Genomic DNA, 10,910 nt, shown 5'->3' on the forward strand with positions numbered 1-10,910 from the left:
GACTAGATTATTCAGAGTGTCGGCTTCGAGAGAGACCTTAATGCTACGTGAACAGTTTACCGAGCACGTCGCTCATCGGACTGTAGCGTCAAGAGCATCTTACCTCTTTTAGATATTGCCTGGTATAGAAAACGCGTAGCTACACGTGCACGTAGGTGCCTCCTCGATCGTGCGTGGGCACGGTTGTTACCGATAGCTTTCACGCTTACTCCCTAAACTCCTAACGGCGCGAATCCGGGACGCACGACATGCCTCCGCTTCCGACCAGCTTCGACGAGGAAACTGTAGCTGTCATCGACTCCCTTGGCAGACGGCAAAGGGACATATCCACGTTTCAAATACCCCGCCTCCGGGACTGCAACGATGCTTTACTCGTCCAGCAGCAATTAGCTGCGGAGCTACGAGACGACATTGAGCGATACGCAAGAGATGTTGAGGTGCGGCCTTGGTCACGCGGTTTCATGCTTCGGGAGTGGTTAATGACTACGCAGTCTCTGGAAGCGTCAGTGCCGGACCAGCGTGGGGACGTCAATCGTCGAGCGCTAAGCTCTACAGTGCAGTCATTCAAGGATGAACTCATCAAGTATGTGAACAACTATACGCCAGCACGTAAACTGATCCGTGCAGCTAGGATGCGCAAGGAGTTCCGAGCTGCAATCCTGGCGTCCAAGAGGCGAATAGATGCACGGAACCAGTTAAACCGAGAAGAACTGCTTAAGTCATCCGTACTTGAAGAAAAGCAGACCGAGAGAGCTGCGTACGCGCATAGATCTCACTGGTTAGACATCCCGTTCACATTCAAACTCCAGAGACGATGCCCTCATGAGGGCGAACAACAACGTGACTGAAGCGCTCCGTCGTACTGTCGGCCTAATGCAAGGGGAGCTGGAGAAGTCTGTCCTCTCCCACCAAATGCTTGGTACGGCATATTTATGTTTCTCTCCCCCCCTACTTGACGCATTTTTTAAAGAGGAGTCATCTGCCAATCTGCGTTTGACCTCTACCGCGCACGATACCCTGTCATTCATCATGGGCACCTCCAAACAGCTCATCACCGCCCTCGAAAAGTCCGATTGGCTCGACCGTATGCTCATCCTCTCCGGCCTGCTATTCTTTCTCCTCGTCGTACTCTTCATCCTGAAACAACGGATCCTGGACCGAGGGCTGCGCCTCGCACTGTGGTGGACAAGATTTCTGCCGAGCGACTCCGGATGGAAAAGCGTCGAACAGGAACTCGTGCAAGCGGAACGAGGGGAGTTTACGGAGCTCACCACCGCGATAACCACAATAGTTGGCAGTGTGACATCCCTTGCGAGTGCGTTGAGCACTGCTGTGGAGTCTGTGGGTTCTGATGCTAGCTCTGCGCTTCTGCATTCCACGACGGATACCTCATCGCTTACGAGGACTATTGGGGTAGCAGATCTGCCATCGACACCCAGAGACGAATTATAGGGATAGTTCCGTATCTCCTTCGCTTATCTTACTTACACAATGGATCGTGCTACAGTTGCGCGAGCATGTATATTTCAGACCATTCACGAACTTCTCGATGGTTCCATGCGTCAATGCGAACGACCTGGCCGTTTCAGGTGGCTATAGCCCAAGTTAGCGCTTGTCTCTGGGCTGGGAAGACGTCACCTACCTTCCACGACGACCAGGAGCCACGATGCTCGTCCCATGCAGATATGCAAGCATCGATATCCAAGAGCGAGCTAAAATATGGGTACGACATGACCTCCCTCGATCGCCCCTAGCCGGGTCGGCTGTAACACGCCGAGCAACGCAGCAGAACGGCGGTCGTACGAGGAGGCTGCCCTTGTTCTCTTGGAGGCGGTTTTGCGACCCTCGTGCCGTCTGTTTTAGTGACTGGAACGGACGGTCGACTCGGCAAAACCTCTGCGGGACCTCACGGCGGTCGAGGAACATGGCAGCACGACTACCCCCTTGACTTGAGCCTTCATCGCACATCGCAGCGCGTGTATACCACGCAGCTCAACACAGGTAATCCCCGGTCGTCGCCTCGCGCGGCCAATTTTTGGCCCCTTCTGCTTTTCGAGAGCAGCTGCAGGAGGATTCTTAGGACGATCCCATGTTGCATAGGGAGAAATTCACAGCATCGTGACATTGGTTGGAGACATTAGAGTTGATAACGACTCGTATAGAGTTAAATGGGCAGTTGAGCAATTCAAACTCGAGGGTAAGCTGGATCCATGTGGCTGTGATGACAGTTAAAACGAAGGTTTGCGCGCGATACGGTTTTCTTCATACCGCGACGACCGAAAGCCGCGATGTTCGCTCCGCACAGATGCTTGGGTATCTACGCTTGCGAGCAGGCTAAGGTCTGAGTATACCGTCTCCCTCGATCGACTCTAGCTGGGTTCCCCGTTATGAAGGGGCGCAACCTACCAGAAACCCAGCCATGTCATAGCCTGAGTCCCGGAGACCTGCGGATCCGGTCCCCAATGGGTGTGGTCCGATTCTGGATCCTGATCTGTTCCGCGAGGGATGCTTGACATGGCGATGGGATTGGTTGTGGAGACTGGGCTCGCTGGCTACGTACCGCTTTCTTTCCTATCGCGCTGACGACGGACCAATCGGTCTCTCCGGGTCTTTCGAGCTGCATTCCCCGCAGGTTTCACTGATGGTGCTTGCCATTCATACCGCCTCGGCACATCGTTGAAAGGCGTACGAGGGACGTCAGAACGCGTACGTCCGACCGACGAGCCCTTTAGTGCACTTCGCGGCGCGTGGTGCTACTTCCACGTAACTCGATTCAGACTACTCTTGGTCGTCGTGGCCAATTTTTTGCACCTCCCGCTCTTTCCAGAGCGTCGTTGCCGCCATGTAACTTGTCAGAAATACATATTACAGTCTTAAGCAATACGTTGAAAGTCGCGCCACTCCAGGAGCCAGCGTTCGTCCTGCAAATTAGGGTCTTGAAACACATCCAGCATTAATCTCGACTGGCGGATCCTTGAGACCTTTACACTCGAGTGGTCCTCTCTGATGATGCGCCAGAAGGTCGATCCAAGCCCGAGGTATTCCAGGGTCGGAATTTCCAGCCCGAGCGCTTCGGCCACCATGCACGACGAGGGCACAGGATCTTGCCACTGCAAAAAGTGCAGACGCGGCATCGACGCCAGCTTCTCCAACTGCATGGCACAATCAACTCATCCCCGCATGTCCTAACTGACGTCCGGGCGTTAACACTCACCAGTGGTTGAATCTCGTACGACTCGAGAGACAGGCCCTCCCATGGGTGTTGGATATGCAGCGCTACTAGATTGGGCGGGATGGAGTCAGCTAGGAGCTCCACGTCTTCGTCCCGGAAAAAACCCGGCGCGTCGAGTCCCAGCGCCGTGAGGCCCGGAAATTCGGGTAGCACGTCCAAAATGAGTCCGAGGCTCGATCCCGGCGCGTCAATGTCAAGTCGTTGCAGCCATCGCCCGCGAATGAAGTGGCAGATGGCTAGTGTGTCTTCCGTCTTGTACTCCATCGGGTCTAAGAGTGATAACTTGAAATCCGTGAGCTTGGGTAAAGCCGAGGGATAGTGGCGCAGCAGATCGTAGATGTCGTTTCCCGTCACTTCGATCAGGGCCAAGGAGACAATGGAGTCGCCATGCATGAAGACGCCAGCGAAGTAATCGAAGTGCTCGCAGTTCCATACCGTCAGGTGCGTCAACCTTTCTGCCACTTGGTTGGGAACCCATCGCCTATATTTTGATCAGATTGTGATAATGAAGATCCCATTATCATACACGCTTACATTGAGATCTCCGGAATTGATATCCTGCGGAGTATTGTAGAATTGATCTCTATGATGGAAAGAATAAAAGGGATGATAGCGAGCAACGCTTCATCCGCGGTTTCCTGAAGAGCGTAGTCAACCCCCTTAGATATAATCAGCATACATACACATGGGAAGTTATGTATTGTCCTGACCATTTGACTCTGGACCGAGAAAGATGTCAAATTTCTGAACCACCGAGGATGATTCATCTCCCAGCCCATGCTGTATGGCAAAAGCTAGGGTCAAAGGTCATATCCGGGGAAAGAGCTTCTCGAGACTGACTTCGGAAGACGAATCTCGGTTATTTTGTGACAATTAGCGACGAGGCCGTCTATGAGCGTCCTTGCAGTAGGGGGAAGATGTCTATCAGGTGTCAGCGTACCGACTCGCAAGCATGGCAGAATAACTTACCCAACCCAAGAAACACTCCGTAGTTGCGTCATCATGCAAACGGCGGGGAGAAGCGATCCTGCGTTCATGACTAGGGTCAGAAGCAAAGAAGCAAGTGCATAGCTCAAAACTGACCGGTCAGTTCACCGTCATACATGCCCGCGTACGCGTAAATCACGAGGGTTCGGCACACATAAGCAAAATGGGGTGTATGACTGATATGTTTCAAAATGTCGGTGGACCGCGTCTTTTCAGCCTCCCATAAGTTTTTCTCCGATGCGAGCACGTCGTCCGACTCAAACCCGTTCTCCTCCAGAGATCCGAAGGAGATACCAATCCTGCGAAAGAGGATGGGGAGGGTTATCGTATGAAGCAGTCGACAACTGGCCATGCACGCCTTCTGAGACGAGCGTGGTAGGCGAAGCAGTACTTCCAGGAGCACCTCGTCTGGGATACGGGCAAGGCTGATCGTGGGCTGGGGAACATTCGACATGGATGAGAAGAAAGAGAGATCCGTCATGGCGCAGATATAGTCCTCGAGTCGCCGACAGCCCGGTAGTAGGTATCTGTCGGTGGTTCGAGAGTTTGTTGGGGGAGACTTCAGAGTGCGTACCTAAACCGGACTGATTCTTACCCTCAGCCGTGGAGTTCACAAAGACGGACGTCGTATATCTATTCCGGAGAGGCGTTTAGTTCTCCAAGATAAATCCTCGATTATATTGCTTCAGGACCCAGGTACCGAAGGCCCGCTTCAAAACACTGACTCGCAAAGGGGTTGAGACACCGGGATGGAGATGTATCGCCTTGCCTGCGTCGTGCCATGGAACATCGAAGCGCCGTGAACTCGGTCGAGCGCGTATCACATCCTCAGCGGATGCGTACCCTCAGCACATGTGTTTCCTCTACGATTGGGCTATTAGAAAACTTAAATCGTTCATACGTCATGTTTACTTGCAAAAAAATCCAATACTAAGCCTTGCGCTGCGCAGATGAGTGTCTAAGTGCTTTGCAAGAGCGCATATGAACGGACACCCCAAAGCGCGGCGGGGGGGGGGGGGGTGTCCCATAAAGGTAACCGGGGAACCTGGAGAACGACGAGTACATGACGATCCGCACCACGAACCGGGGACGCGGTCTTCGCAAAGTCTTGTCACGTGGACGTTGTGAGGGGCGATTAGCAGGGTTCCACTTCGAAGACCATACAAACACCCGCGGCAGCCTAAGAATGTCGCCCATTGCGCTAAGCGCTGAAGTGTCGGCGCTGCAACATCCCCCACCTTTGAGACGTTTGAGACATTTGACCGTGAGCCCTGCATGAGACCTATCCGGGGGTATAGGGTTCAATTTGGGTGCATGTAAAACCTGATGGAGGAGGCCAGGATGCTGTAACCTAGTACATTTATAATCAAAGCGTTGAGAAGAGCGCACTTATGATGACTTCACCGGATCTTCGATAACCCATGCAATCGAGAAGACCATTGGAGCCAGGATTTTGGCGGAAAGAATGCCGTACGCGGGATCCGCTGTCGCACGGAGCTTTCCGCGAAAGTATAAACTATCGCACCAGATACTGTATCGCAGGCCAAGCCTAAACCGCAGTGTCAGAGAAAATTACAATCGATCAATTGGGAAAACGGAGCGTCTCCAGCTTATGTGACAAAAATAGAAGATCCGGGATATGTTCCCGCCGCATTCCAATGAATTGATATCTTCGGCGACGTTCCCGTGTGCGCCCCCGTTTGGTGAGAACTATAATCCGCGGAGCACATTGTGTGCTAGTGCAGTGTCGTGGACCACAAGATGGACATGAGCTTTCGAGATATCCAAGCGCTCTCGAGGTTTGTCGCTATCCCAGGTACGCTCGCAGGGAGTCTTCAAGCCGACAGATGCAAGAAAGTTGGGATTCAGCGTCACCAATTTGGTGAACGATGCTTGCACTCGCGGCGGGGCAAGCAGATGCAAACAAGCTTGCCACGTGCCACAGTCCCCCATATACTCACTCGCGTAACACTTCTTATTTTCCTCACCTCCACGACGACCGAAAGCCGCGATACTCGCTTCGCACAGATGCTTCCACATCTCTCTCGCGAGTGGGCTAAGGTCTGAGTTTGCTGCTCCCAACCCCTAGGATCATGCCTCCGATCGACTCCAGCTGGGTCTGCCGTAATCCGGCCAAGCAACGCACCAGAAATACAGCCAGCCGGGGACGATCGATTGTTCTTCGCACCCGAAGACGTGTATGCAGTATTGCAATATGGGTCATGAACGCATCCTGCATACTTCGCACTGAGGGAGACCCGGCTGTAGCTTTGGGACACGTTGCGGGAACTTGGGCCCGTGTTCAACCGATGCGTCTTTCATCCCCTTTCCTATCGTGCAAACGGTGGTGCTTTCGGTGTGTGCGCCGGATGGTTTTAGCCCCCCAGCATTTCATCCGAATGACGTCCACGGTTCCATCCCCCCATTTGATGAGGTCGCTTTCGTCCTATGGTGGGGTACACTTGACCTGCAGACGAGGGAATGCGGCGAAGCGCAAGGTTCACGGGTCCTTTAGTGCACTTCGTGGCGCTCGGGTGTCTATTCATCCGTGCAACTCGATTCAGACTACTCTCAGTCGTCGTGATTGAATTTTTCAGTACTACTCCTTTGGAGTTCTGTGTATGCGTAACATGTTACGATCGTGTGTTTCAATTCACTCGCATGCGCCACACGAAACACACTACATATCGCGCAGACAAAATAAACTCATAAGAGGAAACGGCAGGAATATTATGTGACAGGCTGCTGCGAGCCGCCGCCCTGCGACCTATGCGAACGCTGCAAACTATCTGGATAGTATTTACGCCGAAACTGGATTGCCTCAAGGATTTGTTGGGCTTCCTTCATGCGCTGCGGAGTGATTCTCCTGCCCGTCTTCTTGATGGGCTCCAGAATGTCATCCATCGTATGGATGGTATGGGCCCAAATGACTTCACCAGCAAAGTGCATTTCGACTGCAGCATGACGGTTAGTGAGACACGTATGCAAACGAGCAAAGGGACGCACCCGGTAACCAAACTCGGCATTCCAGGCATATGTCGTACAGCTCGTTGCATCCGAAATCAAGGATGCTGGGGCACGCTGTATTCTCCACGGCATCCATGCGCCGCTGGCACTCGTGCTCGCTAGCGTGCGCGAGGTCCACAATGACAGGCTCGCCATCTTCAGTCCACACAACGTTCCTCGGATACAGGTCGTTGTGCTGGATTTTCCCTATGTGGTGCAGAGCCAATGTTTGCCGCACCATCAGCCGCCTGGTAATGGGAATGAGACAATCGCCGAGCGTCTGTGAGGAGGAGCTTACTGTTTATCACGGTCGAGATTCAAGAAGCTGATGAGCTCGTTCTTGGCGTTCGTTAGAGGCTCCCCGCAGTATTCGAGCAGAAGGACTAATATCTCATCTTCTGGTGCATTCTTGGGTGATCCGCGGAACAATCCATAGCACCAAGGAATAACAGATCCCTGATTGGCGCGTGCATGATGGTACATTGCAGCCTCGTGCTCCAGCTCGTTCGGTGGGCTGTTCACGCAGAAGTGGAGCTTCAGTACGACGTCGACATGGGACGAAGGGTCCTCTTCAGAATGCGTGCGGTCAGTCCAGGTAGCGCGATATACCACGTCGTCGTTGAATCCCTTGATTGCCTGGAGAGATTCTAGACGTCCGCCTCGCTCGGTTGGGTCAGGGCATGGACATCGAGGATCGCGAGTGAGCTCAAAGGTTCCGTGGTTGCAAAGGTCAACGTAGAGGAGATCGTCCATCGGCGGGAAGTAAAGGGAGAGTTCAGGACACTGACTAATCGTACCGTGGGAGGCAGCGCACTGAGGCAACAGTTTCTCTCGAAGTAGAATGTTGCGTCCCAAGGACGGTAGATCCACCTACCACATTATGAGGATCGGGCTTTGACGCTGAGTGATCAAGAGCGATTGCCAGCACCTTTCTGGTCTTATGTATGTAGTTGACTCCTTGCGTGCGTCGGGGCTGGAAACACTGACAGTCATCCGACCGTCACTCGATAGAAACTGTGTACAGACGCTATACAGTTGATTCTGGACTAGCCCATAGCTCTAAATACCATACTATGCGGTAACAACTACAAGGAAAATACAACCAAGAGGCGAGAATCTCTCAGTATACTCAGCTGAGAGATGATATTGAGGATGACGATGACCACGGTCCCCATAGACGTTCTTCACAAAAAAAGTAAGGATAATCTGGGGTGCCGAACACAATGACCGAGAAATCAAAGGTTTATTCCGACTCCCCCCGTAGGGGGAAGGAGTTATTTCGGTTGTCGTAGCTGATTCCTTTCACTCGTGCTCCTCTACAGCGTGTACGTAGCCGAGTAACTACTTGTGGTTGTATCAACATGCAAGTCATGTTTGCCTTGTATGTACCCGCCCTGGTGGCATGTATACCGCCCCGTCAGGCGTGACTACTCCGTGTTGTAGCTCGACATACCGTAGTGCATAGCCTGTGTTGATGGTTGGCATGATATGCACGAAATCGGCCTTCACATTCGGGAGGCAGCGAATCCTCTCGCATTTGGGATTTCGTCCCAGTCGGTCAATTTATGGCCTCGTATGGTTGATGGAGCTTTGACACCGAGAGCGAGATGCGACACCGTGGTAGTGCTAGAAGGAATACTTCGTTTCCATGCATCGAGGCCGTCGCTACCGATGGTCATGGGGTCGGAATCTCAGAGAACCCGTGCGCCGACGCTATCGCGAGTTTTGTCAGCGATGAAAGTAGTTCTCCGACAGTACGGATCGATCACATACCTCATTGAGCGGTGTATACTGTAGCGTCCTCAACGCCTTTAAGGCTGCGTCTGTTTTACGATTGGTGCCGGGCACATAGCCGAAGCCTTGTAAAAGACGATCTCGGACATTGATCGCCGCTGCTAGCAGGGACGCCTTATCTGTCGCTCGGTAAGCAGCAGAAGCGAGTGCTTGCAGAATCCCGGTGTATGTGACAAGCGTTGCGACTGGAGGAGTATCCTCTCCTGCAGATGTGTTTTTGCCATCTCCGTTTGAAGAGGTAGCATGCTGGCGCGTGGCGTTGTCCTCCAGCCACGCCAACAATTTGAGTGCGTGCGACGATTCGCCCCTCCTTGCGTAACCGGTCGCGAGGGCCGTCCAACATTGCGAGGTGACTTCGATCTCCATCTGGATCATGTTTGTGATGATACGAGCAGCTACGTGAGGTCGCATAAGGCTAAATCGAACGATGAAAGGCAGGAAGAATGCTGCGTCGAAGGTATGGGAGGGAGGAATATGCATCGGCGTAGGTAGCGGTTCCGACTCCAGGGAGGGGGCAACCGCTTCGCCGGCACGCGCAGCTCCGATGGCCTCTAAAAGCTCCTTATATAGCTGGTATACGCGATCAAGATCTCCGCGAGGTATTAGGGCGACGCATGACTGCCAAACCAGCGCCGTATGGCCCGATGTAGGCCACAACGCTGTCACATGCCGAATCCAGGTCGAGAGCGCAGCGCCTGTCACCTTGAGTTCATCAATGCCATCCCTAGAGCATATGTCCGCCAGCACTTTGTTCAGCAGCTGCTGGTACCCCGGTGGCGCTCCAACAGTAGGAGCACAGCTGTTCTTGAAGGTGACGAGAACGAGGTGGTGCTCGCCCCGTCGCTTATGATACAGCATCTCGCCGAGCACCCAATTGGAGAACGCGGAGATGGAGGTGCGGTGGGCAAGGTCGCGTAACTTGCGCAAGGGGCGAGGGCGGCCCGATAATTCGCTGTATTCATGCAAAAAGTCTGCGATGGCTGAGGGAAGAGGAGGTATCGAAGATGTTAGGGCGATGCGCATCTGCATGATAGCAGCTCCCATCGGATGCATAGATGCGTAGGGTGTTGTTGGCTCCGGCAGCGGCGGTCCGTCCGGGAGGCCTCTTTTGGGGTCGCTGGCGAGGAGCATGGAGGCGAATTGCGCTAGCTTGATATTCCGTGCCTCCGCTCGATCCAGGAGAGCTTTTGCATCGACAGGCCGCCCCGCAAGGGAGTGAGCGCGTATGGCCATGGAGTACCAATTCTTGAGTTTCCGGTGTTTTGACTTCACGACAAGAGAGGGTATTTCGACGCGTCCCCGAATGTATCGTGTGACATACCCCTCTTCCTCGCGAATGAAATCGAAGAGAAAACCAGAGCTGACCGAAGGATGGGCGAAGCGGAACACGAAGGGGATGACACTAGGTGCTGCTACGCCGGCGTATCCTTTGGAGGCGGAGATGAGAGCGAATCGCATGACCACGTCCAGATCGACTTGCGAAAACGATGGGTCATAAAATAGGACGCGACGGATGGCTACAACAATGCCGAGTTCACTGTCCTTCGCCAAAGGTATGAGGGCGAACCATGTTGCGAACGCCTCCGCGCGTCTGTGGTTGGGAACTGCAGGATCACAGAGGGCGTGAATGGCGGCTTTCGCGTATACAGCGTCGAGCTCAATATGCATCCCTGACTCGAGCATCTCCTTCCTGATATGTTCTGCATCCTCCCAGCTCTCTTCTCGGACGAGCCTTGCGAGCACGCTCGCTTGGCGCACAGACGGAGCCGGCATCTCCGCTACACCAGGCTCCAAACCGGAAACGACATTCTTGACGGTTTCCTGCCCGTAGTCATCTGAGACTTCTTCAAATATTGAACCATCTAAAGGAGTGTCCGGGTAGGGAAGTTTC

At 53.5% G+C, this 10,910-nt stretch overlaps 4 protein-coding genes across 4 annotated transcripts; 2 read left to right on the forward strand and 2 right to left on the reverse strand.

The window, feature by feature from the left end:
• Positions 1-234: 234 nt before the first annotated feature.
• Positions 235-1,452, forward strand: PUNSTDRAFT_144022 (uncharacterized protein; the record flags this gene model as incomplete). The annotated part of the gene is made up of 5 exons (XM_007384313.1): positions 235-437; positions 492-583; positions 632-757; positions 810-919; positions 971-1,452. The coding sequence occupies exons 1-5, from the start codon at positions 249-251 to the stop codon at positions 1,450-1,452; spliced, it is 999 nt and encodes a 332-aa protein (XP_007384375.1). The 5' UTR covers positions 235-248.
• A 1,421-nt stretch (positions 1,453-2,873) lies between these two features.
• PUNSTDRAFT_144023 (uncharacterized protein) lies at positions 2,874-4,673 on the reverse strand (the record flags this gene model as incomplete). The annotated part of the gene is made up of 7 exons (XM_007384314.1): positions 2,874-3,152; positions 3,215-3,713; positions 3,767-3,891; positions 3,943-4,012; positions 4,073-4,153; positions 4,202-4,259; positions 4,316-4,673. 7 exons carry the CDS (start codon positions 4,671-4,673, stop codon positions 2,874-2,876), a joined length of 1,470 nt encoding a protein of 489 aa, XP_007384376.1.
• A 1,548-nt stretch (positions 4,674-6,221) lies between these two features.
• PUNSTDRAFT_120787 (uncharacterized protein) lies at positions 6,222-6,885 on the forward strand. The gene has a single exon (XM_007384315.1). It carries the CDS (start codon positions 6,313-6,315, stop codon positions 6,805-6,807), a length of 495 nt encoding a protein of 164 aa, XP_007384377.1. The 5' UTR covers positions 6,222-6,312; the 3' UTR covers positions 6,808-6,885.
• A 1,627-nt stretch (positions 6,886-8,512) lies between these two features.
• Positions 8,513-10,832, reverse strand: PUNSTDRAFT_52840 (uncharacterized protein). The gene is made up of 2 exons (XM_007384316.1): positions 8,999-10,832; positions 8,513-8,938 (listed from the first exon to the last, which is right to left on the reverse strand). Exons 1-2 carry the CDS (start codon positions 10,790-10,792, stop codon positions 8,891-8,893), a joined length of 1,842 nt encoding a protein of 613 aa, XP_007384378.1. The 5' UTR covers positions 10,793-10,832; the 3' UTR covers positions 8,513-8,890.
• Positions 10,833-10,910: the final 78 nt, after the last annotated feature.

This window comes from Punctularia strigosozonata (genome assembly GCF_000264995.1).
Source record: "Punctularia strigosozonata HHB-11173 SS5 unplaced genomic scaffold PUNSTscaffold_7, whole genome shotgun sequence".
Lineage (NCBI taxonomy): Eukaryota > Fungi > Basidiomycota > Agaricomycetes > Corticiales > Punctulariaceae > Punctularia > Punctularia strigosozonata.

Coding starts and splice junctions, on each gene's coding strand:
- PUNSTDRAFT_52840 (XM_007384316.1), bottom strand. CDS start 10,792: ATGCCGGCTCCGTCTGTGCGCCAAGCGAGCGTGCTCGCAAGGCTCGTC. Junction 8,939..8,998: donor AGTATACACCGCTCAATGAG/GTATGTGATCGA, acceptor AACTCGCGATAG/CGTCGGCGCACGGGTTCTCT.
- PUNSTDRAFT_120787 (XM_007384315.1), top strand. CDS start 6,313: ATGCCTCCGATCGACTCCAGCTGGGTCTGCCGTAATCCGGCCAAGCAA.